We start from the raw sequence: 26,674 nt of genomic DNA on the forward strand, positions 1-26,674 counted from the left end.
ACTCTTTCTGCCATCACACCCTTAACTGCAGCATTATTTTTCATTCAGGCAGATGTGAGGGAACTAGAGAAGTGACCCAATTTAAAGCCTGAAAGTGTTACCTGCACAGCAAGATTCATCCTCTTCCTTCTGTGCACAGAACTGACGCTGCTGTCTACCTCATCCTTGTTACTATGTCCTGACTACTGCTCCATCTCCAGCCTTGGCCTGTTCCATCTCAATTCACCAATTTCCTTTTAAAATATAACACTGAAGATCACTTTAGTAGGATGTTCCAAAGGCACAACTATTTTTCTATTTATCCACTTTCCCCCCACTCCCTAAACAACAAACTTTGTCTTATCCTTCAAGGCCTTTTTTGGTTTATTTCTGTCTTCACAATAAATCAAAATATTGACCTTCATTTCACAGATCACACAGAGGTTTTTCAAAATTCCTTTGTAATCTCACTCAAAGTATCTGTTATGCATAGAAAAGCACAGTTTTTATTCAAAATTCCTTTCAAAATTTTTGTTGAGAACAATGATTTGACAAGTAGTTTGCTGTGACAATTATTTTACAGTTCTGACCAGTAAGGAGCCATTATTTCTTTGCTGTCTTGTTCATGTGATGCCTAGATTTTTAGAATGGTCTCAGGAGACAATTACCTACCTAAATATCACCGTAGTACAAATAACATATATGGAAAAATATTACATCTGATACACATAGAAATGCTTCTAAAGCAGCGACCACAATGAAGTTGAATTACATATATTTACACACATGCATACATACAATGATCAAGTCATACCAAAAGGCAATCCTTACATACAGCAACATTCATATTTTTCCTTTAGAGACTCCATTACTACATACAATGAAATTCACATCAAATGAGAGAAAGGCATTTGTAGGTGTGCTTGAATTACTACTCTAGCTGTATCTTCAGCAGAACTACTGCAGCATTTTCCAGCACATGACACCTGTAACAACGAATCCCGCAAGCATAGCTGGAACACCAGTCAGTGTCTATGCGCCCAGGGCAAGGGTTTCCAGGGTAGCAGCAGGAAAGCTGGAGAGAGAAGCAATGGACAGGAAGATGCCACCAAACAGGTACTTCACAAGAATACAGAATCAGAACTCATTCCTCTCTCAAAAAATACACGCATTTAATGTTGGTCTTTTAATTCTAAGAAAAAAACAATTCCAAAAATACAAACTGAACATCAGAGTCAAGTCAATCACCATAATAAAACGAAACAATGACATTCACAATAGTTAAGTCTATGGACAGCTTGACAAGTATTTTCTCCCCTCCCCACTAAAGTCCCCAAGTACATTCCAATGTTTATCTTTAAATGAAACTTTACGAAAAACACTGCTGGTGTTCAGTTAGAATTAAAGGACTTGGATAAAGTGAAACAATAAAGACAGATACAGATGTGTGAGTAAGGTTACAAAGGCTTTACATTTTGCAGTATCCCAAGATATAAACATTCAAAAATTAACATGAATTTGCTGTGTTATCAAAATATTGCAGCTATAGGCAAGGCAACATTAAATTAATAGCTGAGGGTGTGAGAAAAAACCACACATTTTAGTGAAGGTAAACAGAAGTGGCAGTTTTTAATTAGCATTCTTATAAAACTAACATTACTCAGCCAGCCATAAACCAAGCACAGAATAAAAAGCTTTCTCTGCATCCTTTGGCTATAAGGTGACAGGAAAAAAAAAAGTCACCTTTTCAAGATGTTCAAGATCAGCAGAAAAAGTCAAATAATCAAGTAATGGAATAAATAAGTACTAACCTAGGCAGTACACTTTAAACCACTCTGTCATTTGTAAATGTTACATAATTTTATTCTGCTGGTAAACTGTAAGCATGTAAGAAAACTAACCTTATGCAGTACAGTGAATAACCACCAAAGTATTCTTCTGTTTACTCTTTGGCTAAAACCCCCTCAAAAGTAGCAGACAAAGAAAAAACATCTAATACTGGCAAGAGACTTCAACTTTTTTTTTTTTAAACAAGTAAAATAAACTTATCAATTTAAAACTTGGTACATTTTATAAAAACAAAAGAGGTAATGTTGTAATAAAATCAGTAACGTTACTTCAAATGGCAACAAACTGTTGACCCTGTGCAATAATACACTTTGTTCATACTACATTTATCAAAATATGACTGTTTCTACAGATACATAGGAATCTTGTGTGTGACTCCTGTCAACTTAGTTTATTATTGGGCACAAAATTTACAATCAGTGTGCCACAATAACTTTAAAAATGTTATTTCTAGTAGAGTCAATTTCAAAATGTTCAGATCCTACATTATTTTTTAACAGATAATTCACATGGAAAAGAATGGAATATGTTACTTAGCGCACATGAACAATGACTGCACCCACTGCCAGAACACGCTGCACTGGTTTGACGCTTCTCCTTAGTACATAGAAAGCAACAGCACCCGATAAGCCTGAGAAGAAATGCTGCTGTGTAAATATTGGCAACTATTCCTGAAAAAAGAATTATGGGATGTATTCTCAGAAGCTGCCCAATCCCATAATTTGTATTGCATAGGTCACAATCACACATATATATACACGCACAAGTATGTGTGTGCATATATACATATGTATATACACACACGCGCACACACACAAAGAATATATTAAAAAGACAATGAAGTCTGGTCACAGAGCAATTTACAGGCTCAATATATTTTTTCTTTTTTTTTTTCTTTTTTTGTTACACTTTGAAAGGAAACTTTAGTATTTTACAGTCTTCGGTAGGCATTATATACACTGCACTTATGAAATCTAAAAAGTATTGAAATAGAAATACATTTCTGCAAACATTTGGGTAAGAAAAGAAACCAAAATTTTTTCAAAGATTTGTGCTATCTACATAATATTTTCTCTAAATCACAATAACTGTATCCATGGAATGTCCTCTAGAAAATGCCGTCTTTTTTTTAAACATCATGCACATTTTTAAGCAACTGTAACCCAAAATATCCCAACCTAAACCAATCTAACAATGTTCAGATTAAAAAATTTAAGTTTCAGATCAGATTTTAAAAAGATAAGTCTTTATCACAAGAGCTGTAATGATAACAGTTACATGTTAAGGCTAAACTGGTTTTGTTTTGTTTTTAGATACACATTAAAGACACACTTCTCTCGTGGCTCTGCATTATGAACTGTACTTACAGATGACAGTGCAGTGAACATAATGTTCAGTCCTACAGTCAGGATGCAGTTGCTCCTTCCCACTCCACAAGATACTGCACCTTTCCATCAAGCGTCACCCGACGAGCCAAAACACGGTATTTTTCCCCACAAGCTATTCTACCTGCTGCACCAAAATAACTAGTGATTGAGTTCTTTAGATGATTGAGCTGTAACTCCTGATCTGCCAGGTTGTTAAGGATCTCCGTATTGAGTTCATCATACTGGTAATCTTCCTTGCTCTCATCATCTTTCACAATTTCTGAATTTTGAGTCTGGAGTGCTTTTCGTGGAAAGCGACCTCTCCTTCTCAAATGTGGTATTGCAGCAGGCCAAGTTCTTCCTGTACGAGTCCTTTTTCTCGAGTCAGATAAACTATTAAAAAAACAAAAACCAACAACACAAAAGCAAACAGCATTAACTCCAAGGAACTTATTAAAAATATATGCTTTATCATGAGTTACTTCCATGCAACTCGTATCGTCACTTCTTTGCCGTTTTTCACTGATAAAACTACTTCTTGCCTATAGATAGATGACTATAAATATAGCACTTGCACAATAAAGATTTATGTAAGGAAAAATTGTACTAATTTAACAAAATGTCAGAAAGGTTAGCTAAATTATTTAACATATGCGTAGATAAGAGTACTATTTTGATCCAGCTTAACCCCATTCTTAAGCAATTTTATTTTAAAAAACCTGTCTTCAGAGAAGTCTGCACCAAATGTGCTTTAATTTGCAAATTAAAAATACAGCTTTATCACACAGGTAGGCCTCAATTACAAAAGCTATAATATAAAGAGTTAGAGATTTGATGTTAGTTGAGACTAAAAAAAATGAATTCATGCATAGTTTTTTTTTTTCCCAAGCTGAATTTATCTAAATAAATTAGAAATCTAAAATATGAAAGAACATGTTGCAAAATCTATTCTATTTTTAGGAAGACATGCCTTTCTAAAGATTTATTTTGTGTCACCAGAAAGATACGTATATCCAAAACCTGTATGAGTTTGGTTATGAAAAAAGAAGCTTCTGATATTATTGAAGAGTAAACCATCACCCAAATATTAGAAGTGTCCAAGATCTAAACCCTTATGTAAAAACCTGTATCTATGATTTGTACACAGTAAAACATGTTCGATAAAGCCCTAAACTAAACCATATGCAATCTTCAATATTCAAGACTCCTACGTAACATACCGGGTGAGATGGGGGAGTGGTGGGTGGGGTGGTACACAAGGGGAAATCACAACTTTTTAATGCAAAAAAAAAAAAAAAAAAAAAAAGGCAGAAATACAAAATTGTTACTTAAATCCTCAGGTAACAATTTCAGAAGTTTAAGTTAAACATGATTTTGAAGATAAAAATTTGTAGCAGCAATGCACACAAAAATGAATCATGAAAGCACTTGATAGCATGAACCAGAAAGAGAAGAGACAAAATAAGTAGATTGAGGATCCATGTATCTCAGTAAAAGAGAAATTTCTGTTTGCTGAACTTGAGAGAGGGAAAAGTTAAGTAACAATTTGCAGAAAAGTCGATTGTAGTTAACAATTTATTTATGAAGACCATGCCAAAGTTTCTTCATGCTCTACTGACTACAGAAAATCACGGCATACTCGCTATTCTTTAATAAGAATAGACAAATCTACAAGAACAAAAGCTGCTAAAATCATTCAGGGTACACATCAGCTCTTTTGCAGCCTTTACCAGAAAACTAAGCTCAGGAAATGTTTATGAAGTTTAATTCTTTTCAGTAAATGTAATTTAGGTACATTTTTTACATCAACAAAGAAGATTAGTTAGTGAGCACCCTGTGTGTTTCAAGCAGAACTAATTAAGACTAGTTTTCTTTTGTCCCATTTCTTTAGATTTCCCTATGCAACTAAGACTCAGAGTTCCAGTTGCTCATTACTCAAAATCCCAGTGAATTCCCACATCCACAATGTTATACCCCCTGCAATATCCTCAGCTCTTCTCTATTTATTCTCCCACCAGTTCTGCAATACTCTTACCTCCATTTCACATCTACTATGGCTGCCTCATACAGTCTCCTACCTTATCTTCTACTTTGTTTTGCCAGTGTTTCAACTAAAAAAATATTTTTTTAAAAAATCCAGAAAACAGCATTGGCAATGACTACGCCACAAATGATTGGAACATCATCTGCCTTCCATAAGCGTGGGCTGCTGGTTTGGGTCTTTCTCATCCAAGTGTTTACCTTCATGAATCTTGTTAGACTAATTTCTTCGTAACTACCCGGGGCAGAATTCATGGAAGTTTCCCAAAAGGTTCAGAACTGACTGGAAGTACAACAGAACCTCAGGTTTTAAGAAGCCACATTTAGAACATCCTGCTTTGGCAAGATTTCTCTTGTAGGACACCTGCAATTTCTGTTTATTAAGTGTGAAGTATATCGCTGAACCAATTGTTTCTTGCCCCCCCTTTCAATAATTTTAATAAAAATTAATATATTGCAAATTTTAATCTGTACAGCAGAGTAACTGAATTATTACCTATAATGTCTGGAAATACTAGATGAGGTAGTTTCTTTCATACTGGCAGCACCTGTGGATTCCACATCTGAGGTATTGGATGAATGTGCAGTTCCATCAGATTTCCTGATATGCAAGATAATAGGGTTGCCATGTAATGAAAATAATCTCATATTAAAAACTGAGCTGACATTTCAGAAGCAAACAGATAAATGACATGGTAATATAAAGTTTTACAGGGGTTTTTTTGTTTTGTTTTTAATTTACCCAACAGTGCAAGGTAATTCCAAGGCTGGGTTCTCGATTGCTGGAACTGGTTCATTATCCTAAACAGAAAAAACAAAAACAATTTCAAATAAAGTTTTAATTGCTGTGTCAATTTTGTTTGAGGTTGAATGGGGGAATATCATGATTCAGATTAACTGGTTATATTTTTCTTCAAAAATAATAATCCAGTTAGAGGGAAAAGGAGGAAAAAAAAATTCAAAACCTTACCAGAGGAGAAGACTCTGGAGTTTTGTGAATCATTTTTCTTGTATAGGGACCAGGTGGACGACCTACTGATTTTTTTTTCCCCTTTCTTTCTATACCATTACTTAATTCCCTAGAAGAAAAGTTATATTTTGTTCTGTATTATTGAAGATAATTTCCATTGAATACATGTTTTCCTTTGGCAATGAATACACAATTAGATGTCTATTGCTAAAACATTGTGTTAAAGGAGGTTATTCCAATAATCGAAATTGTCAGGTACAAAGCTACATATTTTTGCCTCTAGAATAAAATTAATAAATACAAGCCCTTCCTAGTGACACTACTGATTCCCTAGTGTTGGACAGGAATGGACAAGCGTTAAATGTTATTTGTTCATAAGGTCACACTTTGTAGAAAAGATGGTACATTTATCAATACAAGTTACAAACTCACATCATGCTTCCTATTTAGAAATCTAGTTAGATTATAGCATAAGAGCTCCAGAAAGGCAAGAGATTTTGTTTCCCAAATGGCAGCAAAGTTGGGATATTTTCTATTGTTCTTACTGCTAAATTTCATGTTGTTTGGGGTTTATGTTTGGTTGGGTGGGTTTTGTTCGTTTTTAAAGATCCTAATAGAAAGCTAATTAAATTCATTCAAAGACCTTGTTCTCACAAATAGTACACCTGTACAGTTATTTTAAAAAATATATTATACAATGAAAACGCCTTTTTTGTAGGCACCAAAAACGTACTCAAAGTAGCCCAAATTTACTACAGCATTGCTAGAATGACTGAGTTACTTTACCTCACATCAGGGATTGGTTTAGATGATTTTCTGCCTTTAATTTTGAACTCATGAGAAGTTCCTTCTGGTTCTTTCTCAGCCTTTAAAGCAGCATTTGGTGGCACAGGAGGAACACGAATTCTCAAGCCAAACAAATGCTTCTTTTTCTTTATTTCTTTTCCAGACATAAACCTATATGATTTAAAATTAATTGTTAAAATTCTGACCCCAGGGAAAGCAACTTTTAAAATAACAGTGTACATGCAAAACAACACTATGCAAATGAGAGTATCCATCCTAATGTTATTTTATTCCTCCCTTTCCCCTAATACAATCCTCAGTCTCAAATACAGAATGTGAAGAGGGAAGAGGATGGAAGTTAAAACAAATTTTCTCATGATCTGGGTTCCACTCAAATAGGTATGTAATACTACAGTTTGACATAGAAACAGTATTTAAAATTTAAATGTTATCTGCAGCCAAAGTGATTATCAGATAGACTGAGCAAAGGAGATTGAAGACTATATATAAACCATGTCAGATCACATAGGCAAACAACACTTAAAACAAAAAGTACCAACAACTTACATGGTCTTGTAATCATTTAGTGCCTCCAATACATGCTCATATCTTTCAGATTTTGGGGTATCTGCCAGCTGTGAAGTATTAAGAAATCATTTAACCTGTCAAATTCTCTAGTAACAGAAAGATGCCAGTTACTTTGAGTCACTGTAACTACAGATTTGGATGTGAATAAGGATTAGCTGTGGAAACTACCTAACAGCAAAGGATATTAATCATTATCCCATACATTCTGTGATTTACATCCACAGAATTCATGCCAGGATCAAGCCCAGGCCAAAGAATTTGAGTTTCACTTGTAAGTGCAAGAAAAATATCTCAAAGAATTTTACTATACTCAAAGAACATAATGCTAGCTTGCCCTCCAAAGACAGATAGAAACAATAATTCTGTGGCATTATGCACTCCCAAATTAATTCAGATTGCAAGCAGAAGACAACCTGAGACTTAATATGACAGAATTTTGACTTGATATGACTTGCTAAGAGATGCCATACATGCTAAAGTAAACAACATGTCTATTCATAATGACACTAATTGTCATTTTTTAGCAATGCTTGAGCATTTGCTTGTTTTTATTACAAGCTATTGACACAGTCTAAACACATGCATTCTAAACTGTTTTCTATTATTTACAAACAGCAGTCAATCATTTAAACCTAGAACATACATTTGATTTTCAAATTGTGTCTGCTAGTAAAAATGGATTACAGCTGTATGAATTTACTGATGAAACAGTAGAAAAAGTAAGATGCACTCAAGATAAGAAAATTTTAAGCCAGTTATATGCCACCTGTATTTAAAAAAATTCAAAACCCTAAGCAATTTTTATGCAAGAAAAAAGTGCAGCATACTGTACTAGCAGTATGCCAATTTGAATTCAGACATAAATTTTGCATCCAACCCTACCATGCAGAAACAAATACCTACACTGCTCCTCTTAGTTAAATTTTAAGTCACTCTGCATGGGGAAACAGATTTCCTCTAATGCTAAGATAACTGTCCACTAAATCAATAGCTGGATAATAACTAGTATAGTAGCGAACCAAAAACACGATGCCTTGACAAGTGGCAGAATCAGACCGAAAAAAGATCAAAACAGTCTTGGACCTGGACACAAACTGATCACCCCCATGTTTGGAAGAGTGAAGGAAAGGAAATGTTTGTGTACAATAATTTGTTATGTGTTACACCTTAGAGACTCTGAAGACTTCTTCATATGCAATGTACTGTGCATTCAATTCAACAGATTCTCTGGTCTGCGCACATGAAAATATCGAAGAACTATGAGACAATTATAAAATGAAAGGAAAAATATATATGCAACAGAATAAACAGCTCAGTATAAATAACTGAAGTTGCTACGCAAATAGTAATAGCTACATGGATCACTTGAGGAATTTTACAGCTCAGAAGAACATAACACCACTTCAACAGCATTCTATTTCTGCAAGGAATTAAACATGATCTTCTCATTACGCGGATTATCAGATTTTTAGGTAATAAAAGGATTTCACATCCAGAATAAAACAGTCATATGTCACCAACTTCCAGGACATACGCATGCACTGTGAAGAAAACCAAGAAAGTGTATTCCAGTTACCTACCTCACCAGGATGTAATCTATCCCAGTTCTCATTAATATATGCCATGAGTTCAAGCTCTGAGTCGAAGTATTTCTTCTTATGAATAACACTTAGGTTGTAAAGGCATAAATGTGCTATATCTACCCTGGATATTCAGAAATAAACAGAGAAAGAAAAGGTCTTTTTTCTTCCAATTGCTTTTCTTCAACATAATTTAGTAGAAAAGATATTACCATTATATAGTTATACGAACACAAAGCACAACATCAAACACTCAATCCAGGGAATAACATTATGAAGTTTCCTGTCATTTCTCTTCCACTAGTGATTCCTTCTGCTTTGAATCTTACTTTCATCTCTGCCTCATCCCATTGTCACACCACTCTTTTAAACTCCAAAACTGGTCTAAATCATGGGATATTTAAGTCCAAATTAAGACTTGGACATATCAATTCTGAATTCATACAAGTATTTTGGCGAATTAATGTTTAACAAGATTATTGCCACCATATACTTGTTTGCACACATATCCACTAAATTGGATATAATTTCTTGTATGTGTTAGTTCAAAAATTCCAAACTACAACTGACTGTTAAATGTCACTGAGGAAACGACTACTAAAATACGTCAAGATGTGTACTGTAGTAGTCACTACATTTGGTAGCTGCTTGCTATTTCACTGAACAATCCCAGGAATAAACCCTTCGAGCACACAATTCCAATATAACTCTAGATTTAAGGATAAACTTTGAAGGAAAAGTTGGTTCCTGTTCATACAAGCAGTAAGAACAGCTCAGGAAACAACCTGAGACAGCAAGTGGATTTCCTTTTTCGCAAGGAGAATTATAACACCAAAAAGAAGAGCAGAGCATGTATTCAACTCACCCATTCTTTTTTTTTTTTTTAATTCATACTTACCATCTTAAGGGTAAACGTTTGAGGTATTCTGGTCCGGAACTGCAAACTGAGCAAATGAACGTATAAAACCTAAAAACATAAACATATGTGTATGTACATGTGTCTCGGTGGTGGATGTCTGCGCACACACACACAGTCTTAACGTTTTAACACCCTATTCATGAAAAAAAAAAGTTAAGCAGGCTAGAAACCCAGCCCATATGATATTTGAGAGTCCCTTTGTCCTCTACCTTTCTTTATCAACTTCAGAAGTCTGTGCTGCTACCTACCAGGCCAGACACAAGGTACTTCCTCAATTTTATCCTGGTACCAGTTTCATATTCCCCAAGAAAGTCCCTCAATGTGTGACTATCTCAGTGAAGATGCTCTGTAATGTCCCCACACCATTCTCTCAAATGCAGAAACCTGCATCTCAGTGTAAGCACAGATTTAAAGGACCCATGGGTTCTTGGGCCCTAACTCAGTTCCTTCACACTAACATTCCAGCACAACCAACAGCTAAAAGAAAGTACAGCGGATAAAGAATGAGATACTCCTCAATTCCCTTCTCCAGTTCTCATCTGCTCCAGGCTCCTCTTAAAATGAAAGCAAAGATCAGCACTTCATTTCCTTTTGTCCCAGCTGATACCACATGAACCGAGGATGTACAGAGCTCCCTTCAGTCTAACTGTCCTTCCAGCTTTCTCCAGTTGCCTGTGTGTTAGTACAGGGAGCTACTGACAACACACACACACTGACAGCCCACCTTGACGCACGATGCCTGTTGCGTACAGATTAGTCACCTACACAATATGAACTTGAAAGCTCTTATCTAACTCACAGGCTCACTAAAGTGCTCTGCCTTAAAGCTTCCAATTTCCCAGTAGCCAGCACGTATAGGATAATGGAATTCCACACAAAGCCAAGCCAGTAACAGTTTGAATCCAACGATCCATTGGTTCTCTCTCCACCACCCACCAGCCCACCTCACCCTCCTTCATCAAACTGAGATGAAGACCTGCATTTTTCCTGGCACCTGAACACATCCTTATAAACTCACTCCATTTTTGGAAAATACTGTTGTATTATGGATGCCTTAATAAAAGCTCACATGTGAGACAGCCTCCACGTTTTAAATAAAGATAGCCATAAAGCACAGTTTAAGTTTCTTACCTGTCACCAAAAAGCATAGGCTTTTGGAGGCACTGCACGCAAGCCTCATGAAACCACTGTTTACATTTGCAGCACTGCAACATCTTCAGATACCAGCTTCACCAACAGAAAGAAAAAACAAGATATGTTAAAAGAGTTACTGAAAATTGTTCGTTATGTTTAAACTAAATAGCAAAAGATCTTCTGACACAAGTTGACTTTCACATAAATTATCACTGGAAAAGAGTGACTAAGAACAACAAAAAATAGTCTAGTAAAAGGATTAATTCAGTTATGAAATAAGGAAAATAAAAATTTAATTTCCTCTGACAACCACCTTTTAATTGTTAATAATAAGAATTCAGTAACTCCATATAAGCTTCTTCTCACATACCAGATTAGCTGCTTCATTATTTTTCAAAGCACAGTACGGTTGCATTAAGTCAAACATTTTTTCTGAGGATTCAACTACTCGAATCCTAAAAATTAATCTCATCGTTTATACTTCTTTTTTCTTTTTTTTCAGCTTCTCCCTTGAGTAAAGGAACCATGCAAAATTGAAGGCTACATTTGTCCAAGTCTGCAAAATTCTCAAACCAGAGCTCTGTCCTGTGAGTATAAACTCAAAGGCTTTGCTTCTCTGTGGGACTCTTAACTCGCCTTGACTTCAAATATTTAATGCTATTTTATTAATTTACTCATACATGCAGACACCACAGTATTTATCTCTACCTGCTTAAGACGACCTCTTTTTGCCTTTCTTGTAATAAAGAGCCAGCAAAGGACTCCGTAATGCCTTAAGAGGAAAAAGTCTCCCCTGCCAATAATTGCAATCCAGGGTATGATGTGGCAGAATCAAACAGTTGTCTGTTCCAACAAAATTTAATAAACTAACATTTATATTTGTGACTAATGGCAGAGCCAAGCTAACATCAGAAAAACACCGCCTAGAATTGCAAGATCAACTAACAACTCCACCCAATCTCAGCACATTAACAGTAGCAATGCAAAAGAAACCAACAAACAACATTCTTGCTTCTTGTAGAATGGACTGTGATGATATGTGATGGCTACATAGCAAAACTTAAATGAATCAAAAGATCTGATGGGAAAAGGAAAACCATTAATAATGTATTTCCCATAAGACATTAAAAAATATATATATACAAAAAATTCAAAATTCCGCTTCGCATCGAGTTGAATACCTACACACAGCAGAAACAGAAACCAACGTGTTCATGAGTAAAAGTCTACAAGGTCAGGGCCAAAGTTCGCAGCTGCACCACAGAGAACAGTTCATATATATTATCTGTTTACTTACTCTCCAGGTCCTCCACAATAGCAGTAACACTGCTGGACATTGGTTTTATGACCCGCATCCCACTCAAGGTCTGTCGCGTTATATGGTAATGTTTGTTTCATGACTTGCAGTGCTTTGGCATTTGGTCCTTTCTTAAGTGCACCACCCCTCTGGGCCAAAACAAATACATTAGTTTACAGAAACAATACTGTATTTCTGAAACTTTCAAATCCTTTCATTTGAAAGTTATGAAAATTTGCCTATAATCACCTAATATAGTTTCACTTTATTTTAATACTAGCATATTTGTTTAAAAATGAATTGAAAGCCAAATGTGATCTATTTCTAAAATAAATATTAATTCCCACCATATAAAACTTATATTCAGATCAAAGTTAACAAAAAAGAAATCACTGAAAAAGGTGCTACTTCTTCAACTTTAAAAACAAAGCATGCATGCAATATGGGATGTATTAAGAAACATTTTCTAGAAACACACCTTTGTTGTTGTTGCAAACACACACTGTCGACAAAGCCATTTGTCATCTGAATCGATCACGCTCGAATCAATATTTGGTGTGTGACATAGCTGATGATAACCTGTATAAAAAAAAAAAAAGGATCAACCAAAGTTTTATTAAAATGGCAAAAGACACACAGAATTAACTACATATAATTTAAATGCAACTATAAGGCATTATCCATCATTAAGTGCCAAAAATCTGATCAGAAAGATTGGGGTAACATTCAAAATGGTCTTAAATTTTCTTAGTGGAAAAAATAAACTTTACTTACATAACAGGTGTTAGTCACTTTAACTGAGCTGTTAATAGCCACTAAGGGCTATAAAATTTAAGATCAGTTGAGCAGTCAGTCATAGCCAGGCAAATATCCTCCTTCACAAAACAAATCAAAACATCTTTTAAAATGCAGTAGATAGAAAAAAAAAAATCTAGTTACCTTGCCCACATTTATCACATATAACCATTTCATTCGGTGCTTCTGAATATTCTTCCTGACATATTGTACAGACCATTTCCCCACTCTCAGTGGCTCCTAGACAAAGATCAAAGTGTGATTTTTTTTTTTCAGGTTACATCTGCAGTTGGATTGGTTACCACACATATGTCTTTTTTCAGAATTTCAGTCACAGATCCACGCGTTGCAGAAACATACTGTTACAGAGCCTAACTTCCCAACAAAAATAAATGCAGACATCTTGTACAGACTGTGTTACAAATCTTGATATCACTTATCATAGGCTATATATTGCCTATTTACTACGCAGTCTATGGTTCCTTAACATCAGCAATTAAAATTAAGTAACTGAATAAAGAATGTAAATGCAGGCTAAAAAAATATGTATAAACAAGTCTTATCTGGACAACTGATAGATACGTATTGTATTGACGGTAATTTGTGCTTCTCTTCTTCTAAGTATCTGCACAATTTGGTGCAGGTCTTTTTGACAGATCTGCCCATGGTGCTTTAATATTGAACTCCAACACTCTTCTGAAATATGTTGTTACATTTTATCCATGCAAGCATATAGAAGCACACAGTAACAGCAGACGTAAGAAAAAGCTAGCTTGCAAACTGGAAACAAAACTACATCTTGCTCCAATTATACCACGTATCAATGTAAAAATCTGGATTAAAATACAAGGCACTTAATCTACATATTATCATACTCATGAACTAAAGTTTGATAGTTATGATAAATGAATTAAAGATCATAAATTAGTACTACACAGAAGCTGAACAGCAGTATTTTAAAAGCTGCTCAGAAATAAAGCAGTTGATTTTTTTGCTACTATGAATACAAAGCTTCTCCTTTAGCAGCTAAAGTGTTTAGTCCAAACATCAAGAATCAGCGAGAGCCCAACCGGACTTCTATTGCCTTTATGAGGAAATTGCAACTGATTTTCAGAAGAAATTGTCACTGAAGTTGTCATCCACACTTCATTAGATCAAAATACTAGCTACTCCCCAAATACCAGAAAAATTAAAGCTAATATGCAATAGACATCTCACTTGATAATTGCACATTTCTTTATACTACATGAATACTCCAAATTCTGTAATGGTTTCTTATGTGCAAAACTTATTGTGTTACTTTTAAATGTGAAAACTCCATTCAAACCTAGGATTTTCCAGTCTTTGGTTTCTTTCCACATCATGTTGTTTTAACTGACAATAACAGGAGGACATAAACTTTATGTAAATTAGGGCCTGGAGTTTTCTGTTAAGACATAGTAGTATACTCTATCCCCATCTAAATAAACTCAAATGTGATTATTTTTAGAAGTGTTCTCCCCTCCCTGCACATAGTTCTGTGAAAAAAAACAACCACTGCAATGATAGAGTTGTTTGAAAAGATTTTTTTTAATTTGCCCAGTTTGTGATACTGAGTCATTAAACTATATCACTCTTTACAATACAAGAATATAATGTAATAATTTATTTTAACAGATAAAGTAATCTAAACAAATAAAATACCAAACAATGACTACTTCACTGAAGTTCTTGCCTGTTTGTATGTCCTTCCAGAGAACCCAGGATTTGGAACTGTCTTCAAATATGATGAAGCAGTTCTGTTTCAGTTTGTTTATCTGAAAAACAAAAATACAGTGGAAGCCGTGAATTAAAGACTAAGCAGGAGAATATATTTAATACTAAGTCAGACTGTAATACTTATTCTGTAATATTTAAACAACATATGATACTGTAAGACTGCAGTGAAATTAAAAATAGTTTACCTTTTTGATAGTTCCAAGATAAAACAAGCCATCTGACCACCTAGCTAGGACATCCTGACCTTCTTCAAATTTACACAGTGGCTTTTTGGCTTTCTGTCCATCACATAACGACAGCTTGGTCAGAGATGCTGAGGTCTTATGGCTTCGACGTAACGGAGACCGCTTATGGACCAGTGAATTACCCACTGCTGTAGAGTCTCTAAAGAAAGGGAAGCAAGAAAAAATGTAATCAGAATTAGGTTAAAGTGAAAAAAAACATATTTTAAAAATATTAATGTGATTCACAGCTAGAATTCACTTCCCTAAACTCCAGAGCTTCAGGTAACTAAAAGTCTGTTAATGTTTTCAGACTTTACATACCTTCAGTAGCAGTGCCTCTGCTACTGTAAGAGTCTACAAAACTTGAAAGAGACAAGTTTGTATAAAGAAAAAACTTCTATGAAATTAAGTAGCGTAAATAAGAATGGGGAGACACAAGCTTTCCAGGTCAGAGTAACAGGCAGAATTTGAGACTATTAAAAAAGTTACCATTCCTTTATCCAAAAGTATTTTCTCTTTAGAAACTAAATGTGTATATGACTAGGACAAACACAAGGACAAATCAGAGAGTTAAATAGGATAGAGTCAATTGAACGAGCAGTTTCACCTTACCCAAGGTAGCTTATGTACCTTAACAGCACCAGAAACATTTTAATTCATCACAAAGTACCAATGAAACCAGTAAATGAATCAGTGTCCTATATAGTTTGATGATAATTACTATTAAAGATGTTAGAGAAGTTACTGTAAAGTTTCAAAGAGGAGGAAATCCCTTCTCCATAAAAAGTTTACTATTTACATTCTATATGAAAATAAAACTGGAATTGTAATGGCTTAAGACATCAAAAATGTGAAAATTAAGAAGTTAATATTCTAGAGAATTTGTACTAAATAGTTTAAGCCACGAAGGTTAGACACAAGAAAATTAGACAACTGTTTTAAGCATAATCGGTGTAAATCTAAACAATGACGCGACCATAGGAGCAGCCATAATGGGCCAGACAGCGGTTCCATCCAGCCCAATAACTCTGGCATCCTCATGCACAACTGAGTCACCAGTTTAAGTCCTGCCTGATCCCAAACACAGAAATAGTCAGATGACTGGGGAAGACCAGAGGAAAAGAAGAAGAAAAAAAACACCACACACCACACACACACACCACACAAAAAAACCGAGAACAGCACTCCTCTCCAAAATATTCTCTAGGTCTCTTACAGGCTGCAGATCCAAAGATCAGTAATGTTTGTTGGGGTTTGTTTGTTGGTTGGGGTTTTTTTGTTTGGTTGGTTGGGGTTTTTTGGTGGGTTTTTTTAGTCTTGAATGGAATTTTTTTCTGCAAGTTTTCCTACATGTTTGTTGAACCTTCTTTTGGCTTGTCTCACAGCTGGCACCTTGCCACTCCACGTGATACCCTTCATCATTGCATCAGAAAACTAAACTATCATTTTCCATCTTTTCCCTTTATGTCCCAGCAAGAATATTTAGACCCACCCAGCTACATTTCCCAGATAAAGAATCCTACCAATTTTGCTGCTTCTCAAGTGAAAGCTGTTTAAAGTTACCACTGCTTTTCCCCATTTCTACTCCAACCCCTGATAAATGGGACTGGATGCATGTAGCATTCAAAATAAGTTTCCAATAACAGGATAACAGTGTGACAGCACAGGCCATTTTGCTCCTTTCCAGTAACAACATTTGTAGCCTTCCCTGACCTTCCCCACTGCAAGGAGGCATTAAGTTAAAAACTTCAAAGAATGACTGGAAACTGCAGGTTCTCATTCCAACAGCTCCCAGACTAATGTTGCTCTTCCCACTGTGTATTACTTCTGTTTTTCAGTTGTCACTTCATCATCCAGTCACTCAGTAGGCTCAAAGTTCTCTACACGGTCTACATTATTCTGAATAACCTCATACCCTTAGCACATTTCATCATTTAAACTTACCCTATTTTGTACATCACTGCAAGATTTTGCCCCTTGTCTCGTACAGTAGCTTGAATTTTTGCAAGGACCCCTGAAGCAGAGCTCTAGCCCTTAACACTTGTTGCAACCACATTCTACTCCCTCCTTTGTATCTGTACAACCATTTACACACCCAAGTACCAAAAAGGCTCAGAAACAAATGTGTCTGAAGTCAGACAGTTAAGAGAGAGGGGAAAAAAAAAGTTTTACCTTCATCAATTCCTCAAACCTTTCTGACTATACACACACCCAACTTAACACAGAGCAAGCAATATTCGAAGGCTAGGCAAGGCTTGATCAAAACAGCCTAGAAACAGTTGTGAAACTATAACCTGGTCTTAGCCCATAATTCTTTTCTTGGAAAGGACTCACCATTACAAAGTATTAAAGTATTTAGATACTTCATATTACATCTATGAACTTGACTCAGCAATATTAAACAGGTCAATAAGTTGCCACATGTAGTTCAAAGCACCTGGAGCAAACTCACTAGTGCACCTTGAAACAGTTGAACAAGTGTTTTGACAGGACTACTCTCTTCTAGAGGTTCAAATATTTTCTTTCCAGCTTTTTATCTAGTTTAAGAGACTAGAGAAAGCAGTTAGAAGGCAGGAATGTTGGCTCTTCTTTTCAAATACCTGAAGAAAGGTGTGAAAACTTGTATAGTACATATTTCCACTCAAAAATCAACAACTATTTTTGAGTTTTATATTAGAGTCTTCAAAAGCATACAACATTCCTTTAAGTACAGAAGTGTGTCCCATAACTCCATTCCAACTTATAGAAAATGCACAACACATTTTTTGCTGGCACAAAGCACTTAAATGAGTCCATACATTGACTTATACAACAGCCTAAATTCACAATAGCTACTTCAGACATTGAAGGATCTTGACACACAGTAAAGGTCTGAGCCAATAAAGCAGACGCTTCTCCATTGTCCACATTGCTCTCTTTGTGGGAGATAGCACTGCTGAAGTGATGATTAAACAGCTCATGAAGTAGCTCCTGCTGTGGCAGTTTATGGTTTATCTAACACACAGACTGAAAATAGGGTTAGTTATCACAATAGGCTGACACTTAGAGCTAGCTTAACAGTTGCTTTCCACAGGGATAAGAAGTTCCTCTTCAGGGAAGCATTCCCTCAATGTTTTTGATGGAGATTAAGTGGGAAGAGCTACTCTTTTAACAAGTTTACTTTAATTAGCAAGCCATAAGTTGCTTAAAGTAGGTGTCTCTAAAGTGCCTTCTGGAAACACTGCACAAGAAATCACAAGAAATTCAGTGCAGACCAGCATAAAAACTACATCTGAAGTGCTAATAACTTTCTCGTCTGTCTTGCAACAGCCCTCTCTGCTGTAGTGGAGTACCAAAAAGTCGCACCAGCCATTTAAATAATTTTTTTTGTTGGATGGGTGTATTTTCACCTGACTTCCAATCTTTCCTAAGTTAGTAGGGGAAGTCAGTGAATTGTGTCTGCATGTTGAAATACACTTCAAAATAAAACTGTACCTTCACTATTTATCGAGGAGTTGATCTTGTGAAGTACTGAAAATGCTCACTGATTTTTTTCACTTTGGGGTCTAGATCATAATCATAGATACTCTCAAGCAAGACAGGCAGAAGACCTATTCATCTACTTAACGAACCAGACTCCCTCTGAAGGTAAGCTACCTAAAAGAAAAAAAAAATCTTACCACTCATTTGTGAATCATGACAACTTACTATGCAAAGCATTTTATTTATCAAAATCGGGTTTCTGTTAGTTTTGACTTGTCTGTAACTCTTTCTAACCTCTTTACTAGAAGTTAGAAAGTGTCAGTGTTCATTCGGTGCCTCTGACTCCTGTATCTCCACAGCAATCCTACAGAAAGAAGAAGTGGAAAAGTTAGGGAAAAATATGTGAAGAGGCTGGAGGATGCAAGACTGAGCACTCTCTCTTGTTTCCAAGTGTCTTTTTCCTCAGCAGCACTGCCAGGTTAAGGTCATTCCATACTCCTGTATTCCTTCAGTTGTAACAACTGCTGTGAATCAACTCCTGTTAAAAAAAAAAATCCCTTGACAGAGCTGGGTTTTTTTTTCCAGCCATCTCAGTTCACTGATTTGTTTCACAGAATGGTTTGTCAGCACAACAGAACAAATGCAAACAAGCAACTTGGGACACAAACTCCCTCAATTGGTACTGCCAGATGGCACAACTAAACAACAGGCACTTCCAGTGACAATCCATGCAACTTCAGGAAATTTCTTCAGAAGGGCTACACGATTCACAAATACTGCAACAGTAATAGATGATAGCTACCCTATGAGTACAGATAGTTGTTAAATTTTAATGTCTTTAAATTGACTTCCAAAAACTAAGTGCCCAAAGCATATTAAGAGAAAATTTTAATCTACTGAAACGACTCAAAAGTGGGACCTACAGATAATTCATTTATTCCCAGTAAACACAAGTCACATTGAAGGGAAGATGAGTTTAGAGAGTCCAGCAGATTTAGCAGCAGGGAATTCAAACTAGAAATAATGCACACAGAGAGCACTCTACTAAGACAACTCACATAGGTTTAGGATCTATCTCAAAACTGGAAAATGTGGCATCATATAGGGGAGGAAGAACTAGTGAAAGAATTTATGATAACTAGAGATAACCAGTTCAAGATCCAAAGGTGTGACATTAGTGCTAATTAATCACAAATGTTGTGTCTGAAGTTACAGCCAAACTACACTTTTATTCAACTTCAGAGAAAACTGAACCATGAAGAAGGGCTGCAAAATACCAGCAGTCTGCTCTGCTCTCCTTCAAACAGGACAGTTACTCCACACAGGGAATGGGCAGGAGCAAGAGGTCTAAGCAAGGGCTCAGAACACACAAAACCGAGAGCAGTTTCACACATGGCTTCCCCAATACAGCAGCTCACTCCCCTCCCACCACAACTGAAGCAAAAAGTGGACCTCCCCATAGGCTTTCTATTTGGTTTTCTTGCCTTTAATATGGATTAATTTTTTGCTATTTTAAACAAATTAAAGCACCTCACAGAAAATTTCAGTGACTAGACAAGCCAGGTAAGCAGCTCACAGCCAGAAGGCAGCAGAAAAGAGAAATGAGTCTTTTGTGAGAGCCACAATCTCAGCTGGTTTACCCAGCACCGCATAACCAAGCCCCAGCCACACTGCCAGTGAGACTGCTGACCTGCAACTGGGATCCAGTACCTCTGCTGGCAGCTGGAGAGACGCTGGATCCCAGCCACGTGTTTCTCCCCATTTTCCCTGTATCTTCTCTGATGTATGAGATCGCATGCCAAACATTATCTGTTCGGTGTGTCAGCCATACCTCCTCATGCAAATAAAAATATTTTGCTGGGCCAAGACGACAGACAGACTTAAGAGGATACTTCACAACTCCAGCCTAGGACCAAACTTAGGATCAGTCAGATTCAAAAAACCAAAAAGTTCACTTTGCTTTTCATAATAGCAACTTTGTTGCAACGGTCACTGTTCCAGTTATACATGAACAGGTTATTATATTAGTAAATTGCCACAAACCTCTTCCAAGCAGAGGATCCAGTACAAATCTAGATCACAGTCTATCCTGTTACGCTACCTCGTGTAGCCAAATGAATATTGAGCCTCCAGTGTGCTATATCATGGAACATCTACAAGATACACTTTGAGCTCCTTATCTTTACACTACTTTGTATTCTGATACAATCAAAAGCCTATGTGACATCGCCAACTGTGTAGAAGGATAACAAAACGAGCCTAAGCATCCCTCAGTCTAGAAAAGCCAAGAGTAATGGTTGGGGGATAAGAAGAAATATATTCTCAACTATTTTCAATGTTTACAGTTATTTAAGATAACAGTAATTCAGGTTAGAAGGGGTCTCAGGAGTTCTGTGGTCCTGCTCCGTGTAGCGTCAGCCACAAGGCCAGACCAGATGGCTTTATCCAGTCAGCTCTTGAAAGCCTCCAGTGATGGAGGCCACACAACCACCATGGGCCCTGGTTCTACTGCTGAACTGGCCTCATGGCGTGGGAAAAAGTATTCGCCCTCCAACCTCTCTTATTTCAACATATGCATGTTCTCTCTCCTCCTCCTGCCGTGCTTTACTGTGAAGAGACTAAATCCATCTCACTAATGCTCTCACAGGAGCTGGAAAGCTGCTGTTAGGCCTCCCTGAAGCCTCTTGTTCTCCAGGCCGAATGAGCCTGGTTCCCTCAGCCTCCTCTCATGGGGCAAGTGCTGCGGTCCCAGACTGTCCTGGCAGCCCTTCATCAAACTCATCTAGTTTAATGTCTCTCTTGAACGGGCAGAACCAAACCACAGTATTCTAGATGCTGTCTAACAAGATCTGTGTAGAAGAAAATAATCACTTCCCCTCCATCTTCTGGTTCTGTTCCTGTTAATATAGCCCAGGATACCACTTGCCTTTGCTTGCAGGACACACTGCTGGCTCATGTTCTGCTTTCTCTCTGTCAGACCCTCAGCCAATCTTGCAAAGCTGACCCCCAGCCAATCTCAGCCTGGGGTTCCTCCATCAGATGCAGGACTTTGCAACAGTCTCTGTTGAACTTCATGAGGTTCCTGTCAGCCATTTCCTTCAATCTTGCCAAAGTTGAGGTAGGTGATATCCACTCTTCTCCCCTCATCCACAAATCCTGCCATTTTTAACACAGAAGGTGGTCAGGTTGGTCAGGCCATGATTTATCCTTGGTAAACATATGCTGCCTGTTCCTAATCACCACCTTTCAATGTGTCCAGAAATGTCTTCCAGAAGACTTGCTCTGTGCCTTTCCTACAGACCCAAGTGAGTCTAACCTGCCTGTGGTTCCCTGGGTTAAACTTTTGACCCATTCTAAAGATGTGTGACATTTGCTACTCTCTAATCATTACGCATCACACCTGTTCTCCATAACCTGTGATGGTAAATAACGGCTCCATGAGAACACCACACAGTTATCTTGGTGCTCTTGAAAGCAGCCTGCCTGGTCACATGGGCCTGCATGAGTCAAGTTCAGGTGTTCAGTTCAATGTGTAGCAAGCCAATTCACAGGTCACTCAAGCAAGCAATGCTTAACAAATCCACAATGGACAGAAGTTAAAGTATCATTGAAGGCAGAAAAACTTTGTCCTGACAATGACTTAATGACAACCACTCTACATAAGCTGCTCCTTGTCAGCAAGATGAGAAATTGTAACTTGTTTACTTCGCAGCTCTACCCAGTCAGCCATAACACTACCATCGTGACCGTATGGGATTTTCAAGCAATACATTACTATTCCAATAGGGTGGTGGTTGGTTTTTTTTTTTTAATCCTTTGAAAGAGCCTTACACTTTGGCTACGAATTTTACTCTAAATGCTTCTGTCTGGATAAACACTTTAAAGAACTCTCTAGTAGTCATGGAAAATCTTTTCTATAGTGCTACCTAAAAAAACCCCACAACACACTATGTTTTCAGAAGTATTTCCACCACATTACCTGACAAAAGTAGTAAGGTTTGTTGGTTTGGTTTTTTTTTTGTTCAGGAGCAAAAGAAGTGGTAATAAGAACTGAGTCCTTGCAGCCCATTCAGCTGATTAGCAGTTAGGTCTATGAATCTGTTGCACATTAGAAGTTTAGCTAGAAGATTGAGGGGAAACGATCATTTCACAGAATAGTGATTATATAGACAGAACTCATTAGACAGCACCTAGAATACCATGTTTTGGTTCTCCCAGTTCAAGAGAGACATCAAAATAGGTGAGTTTGATGGAGGGCCACCAAGACAGTCTGGGACTGCAGCACTTGACCCATGAGAGGAGGCTGAGGGAACCAGGCTCATTCGGCCTGGAGAACAAGAGGCTTCAGGGAGGCCTAACAGCAGCTTTCCAGCTCCTGTGAGAACATTAGTGAGATGGACTTAGTCTCTTCACAGTAAAGCACGGCAGGAGGAGAGATAATGTGCATATATTGAAATAAAAGCAATGGAAGCGGGGGAAATGCTTTTTCCCATGCCATGAGGCCGGTTCAGCAGTAGAACCAGGGCCCATGGTGGCTGTGTGGCCTCCATCACTGGAGGCTTTCAAGGGCTGACTGGATAAAGCCATCTGGTCTGGCCTTGTGGCTGATGCTACACGGAGCAGGACCACAGAACTCCTGAGACCCCTTCTAACCTGAATGATCTTTTGACCCTGTTTAGTATGACTAGCCTTTAGCCTTAATAAGATTGATTCATACTATTAAAAAGAGGTAGACACCAGGGTAAGTGCATTCTTGTGTCCATAATACTACAATAATTTGTGATTTTGGTTTCACTTGCTCACAGTCTCCCTCAAGAAACAGTAACTAACTACAAGTGTTTTAATTCTATTTGATATGCAAAGTGAAAGTATTAGTCTTTAAATGATCATTACAGACTAACATATTTCCCTACTTATTTAGTATATAGGAAAATAGGGTAGGGCAGCCCTGTACTGTAAAAACTATTTGTTTGGGACTGATCATGTGTTTGTACACAAAGAGAAAAGGTAGAAGGTAAGTATCAGGGAGAGAACAATGGTATCAGGTCACAACACACCTTTTCAGATCAGATTTTCTCTTAATTGTATACTTAGCGCCTCCTTGAACACAGCAACTGCCTTTTCAGTTTCTACAATATCCAAATACGGGATGCCCAGCAACACACATAAGGGAGTATAATATGAGCCTGCACCTGAGCAGTGAAAGTCGTGATAGACAACATGCTGAATTGTGCTGGGGGGAGAGGGGGTAGAAAAAGAATTTCAGAGGTGATCGAAACCCCATAAGTTTCCTGCTTTAAGACTAGCCTACAAAAACAGCAATCTCCATTAGCTCCCCACAGAAGGAAATTAAAAATATATCAGTCTAAACCATAAATAGAAAATTATTATACTCCAAGATACTTAGTGAATGAAATATGTCCAGACTCATCAGGAATGCTCTCATCATTAGCTCTCTTTCTGTGAAAGAAAATTAAGTCTCTTGATTTCACTCCTCCACAGAGATTATGCCTTCTAGGAAGAGACCATCAGCTTGAAATCTAGATTGTTCAAAGTGTAAATTCAACTAGTTTCAGTGCTTTCAGTAACAGGTATCACCCTGCCCAAGGACCCTCCAGCAATACCACTGATTTTATAATTCTTCTGGTGTGTTTTACTCAGACACACTTCCCCTCCATCTCCTGCAAGGAAGGCCTGTAAAGAAGGTGGAACCAACCCTATAGCAAGCTCAGAGTCCAGTCACAGAAAAAGTACTGTCAATTCACTAACTAAGAGAAGATTCACATTGGCTTCTAGTCACATGTGCTTCTTCCCTCCAAGCTTTCTCCACCACAACTAGCATGAGGAGCACAAAATATGCTTTAAAGCAATTTTAGGTGCCTCTAGTACTATATTCATCCACATCCATGCCCAGGAAATACAGGAGTCCACTCTCTACTAGGAAATGAACTGCAATTTATTTGTTACCTTTGCTCTTCTCAAAAACTTTACCTGATGTCCTAAGGGAAGGAAGGACAAACGTAACTGTATCCGAAGCCAGCCTTGATACTGACTACCAGTGCTTGTGTCTTTCACCTATTCAGAAAAAATATACACCTCAACAACTGGCGACTAGCCATATTAAGCCAACTTTTGAGGGGCAACCTACATCTGATTCAAAATTCCTCCCAGAGTAGACAAGTTCTTGAGAAGCCAGACATATATATTCGACAAAATAACAGTTAACTGTGGAAAAACTTACTACATTATACTCTCAGTGCAGATCCACATTTCATCAGCTGGTAGCTCCTTGCAAAGATCCTTCTCACTTTCACTACTTCATTACACACCTTTTTTTCATATTTCCAGTCTTTGTGTTCCCTTATTCTCCTTCCACTAAAGAGCTATAAACCTATCAATCTATATTTTAATACTAGAGGAATTAAGTTTTTCTTCTTTTAACCTCAAATGCTTTCAAATTAGTTATAAGTTGAGGTCTCAAAAAAGAGACAAACATTAACTTTTTAACTTTTACCAACCCGATTACAGACGCACACAAAAAACCCCCACACCAAAAGGGAAACCGTTTTCTTATCATCCCATGCTTTTGACAGTTTAGGTAAAAAGCATTGATCACTTTCCCTTACACTAAGTCAGGAGAAAATTATGCTGTTATCCATTGCATTCAGCCTTTTAAAGTCATGAGCAGGGCCTAACTATCAGAAATTCCAGAAACGCGCATAGTCCTATACTGCTTTCCTGGCAGGCCCTTTCGTTTAGTTATGCAGGCCCTCTCCTTCAAATAGCACCCAAATACTTCATGAATGGATGACAACTTCTAGTATTTCAACACGAATATCGGTGTCCAGAGCATCCAACACAGTACCATATTGTTCTCTTTGACTAACAAAAGTATTAACCCATTCTTCCCAGAGGATTCAAATACCAAATAAAAGAAAATGCATTACTGCAAATCTTTTCAGCCATCAACAGTTACTATATTTTAGTGGACTAAAAATTTAAGCTTTCAAGCACATTCGAATTGTCTAGCCCGACAGCGACTAAGAGCTGAGGCGCTGCAAACAAAAAAAAGAAACCAAAAACAAAGTTACCAGAGACCACCACCACCTCTTTTGTGCTGCTCTCTTCGCACTCGAGCGAATGCAGCCTACTCGGGCAATATCCTTAAACGAGACGATAAAGGCACTGCTGGCGCAAGCCTCACCGCAGCCTCCCCGCCGCAGCACCTCCACGGACCCCGTGAGCTGGCCCAGCGCCTCCTTCCCTTTGTTTTGGTCACCGCGGAGCACCGCTGACCCCCGCCTCGCCCGCCAGCGTCCGCCTCGGAGGGAGCTTCCTCCCCCTCCCCCAAAGGCCTCCGGGCCCCCCGCGCCGGAGCGGGGCCCCTCGCACCCCCTCCCCGGCGGGTGGCGTGGCCGCCGCGGGGGGTGGGATGCGGCACCGGCGGCCCGAGCTGCGGGGCGCGCCCGCCCCCCCCCCACCCCGCCCCACGCAGGGCCCGGCCGCCCCTCCCTCCCACCCCCCCGCGCCGCCGCGGCCCGCCCCCCACCCCTCACCTCATTCGGTCTCTCCAGTGGTGCCAACCGCCTCATACAGGGAAATCAGCGAGCTCGGGAGCCTCCCCCCGGCGCCCCGGTGCGGCCGGGCCCTCGGTGCGCAGCGGGACCCCCCCGAGCACGGACCCTGCGGCACGGCGGAGGAAAGGGGGCGGAGGAGGGGTCAGACCCGCTTCACAGACAGCCCAGCTCTACCGTAGCCCCTCGCCATTTTTGTTTCCCGCGGAGGAGAAGCTGGTGCATTCTGGGAGCACAAAGGGCCTCGGCCCCGCCCCGGCGGGCCCCGCCTGCGCCGACAGGCAGCTCCTGGGCCAGGGGGCGGGGAGGAAGAGCGCCGCGGCGGAAGGACACAGGTGAAGCCAAACCTTTGC

At 38.3% G+C, this 26,674-nt stretch overlaps 1 protein-coding gene across 1 annotated transcript; it reads right to left on the reverse strand.

Annotated features, from left to right (window-relative positions):
* Positions 1–458: 458 nt before the first annotated feature.
* On the reverse strand, positions 459–26,520 carry MTF2 (metal response element binding transcription factor 2). The gene is made up of 15 exons (XM_065656105.1): positions 26,304–26,520; positions 15,247–15,445; positions 15,018–15,099; positions 13,448–13,543; positions 12,987–13,087; positions 12,509–12,657; positions 11,209–11,304; positions 10,057–10,125; positions 9,159–9,282; positions 7,558–7,625; positions 6,991–7,161; positions 6,205–6,313; positions 5,977–6,035; positions 5,731–5,835; positions 459–3,587 (listed from the first exon to the last, which is right to left on the reverse strand). Exons 1-15 carry the CDS (start codon positions 26,306–26,308, stop codon positions 3,233–3,235), a joined length of 1,788 nt encoding a protein of 595 aa, XP_065512177.1. The 5' UTR covers positions 26,309–26,520; the 3' UTR covers positions 459–3,232.
* Between the last annotated feature and the right edge of the window lie 154 nt (positions 26,521–26,674).

The sequence above is a fragment of the Caloenas nicobarica genome, chromosome Z, assembly GCF_036013445.1.
Source record: "Caloenas nicobarica isolate bCalNic1 chromosome Z, bCalNic1.hap1, whole genome shotgun sequence".
Lineage (NCBI taxonomy): Eukaryota > Metazoa > Chordata > Aves > Columbiformes > Columbidae > Caloenas > Caloenas nicobarica.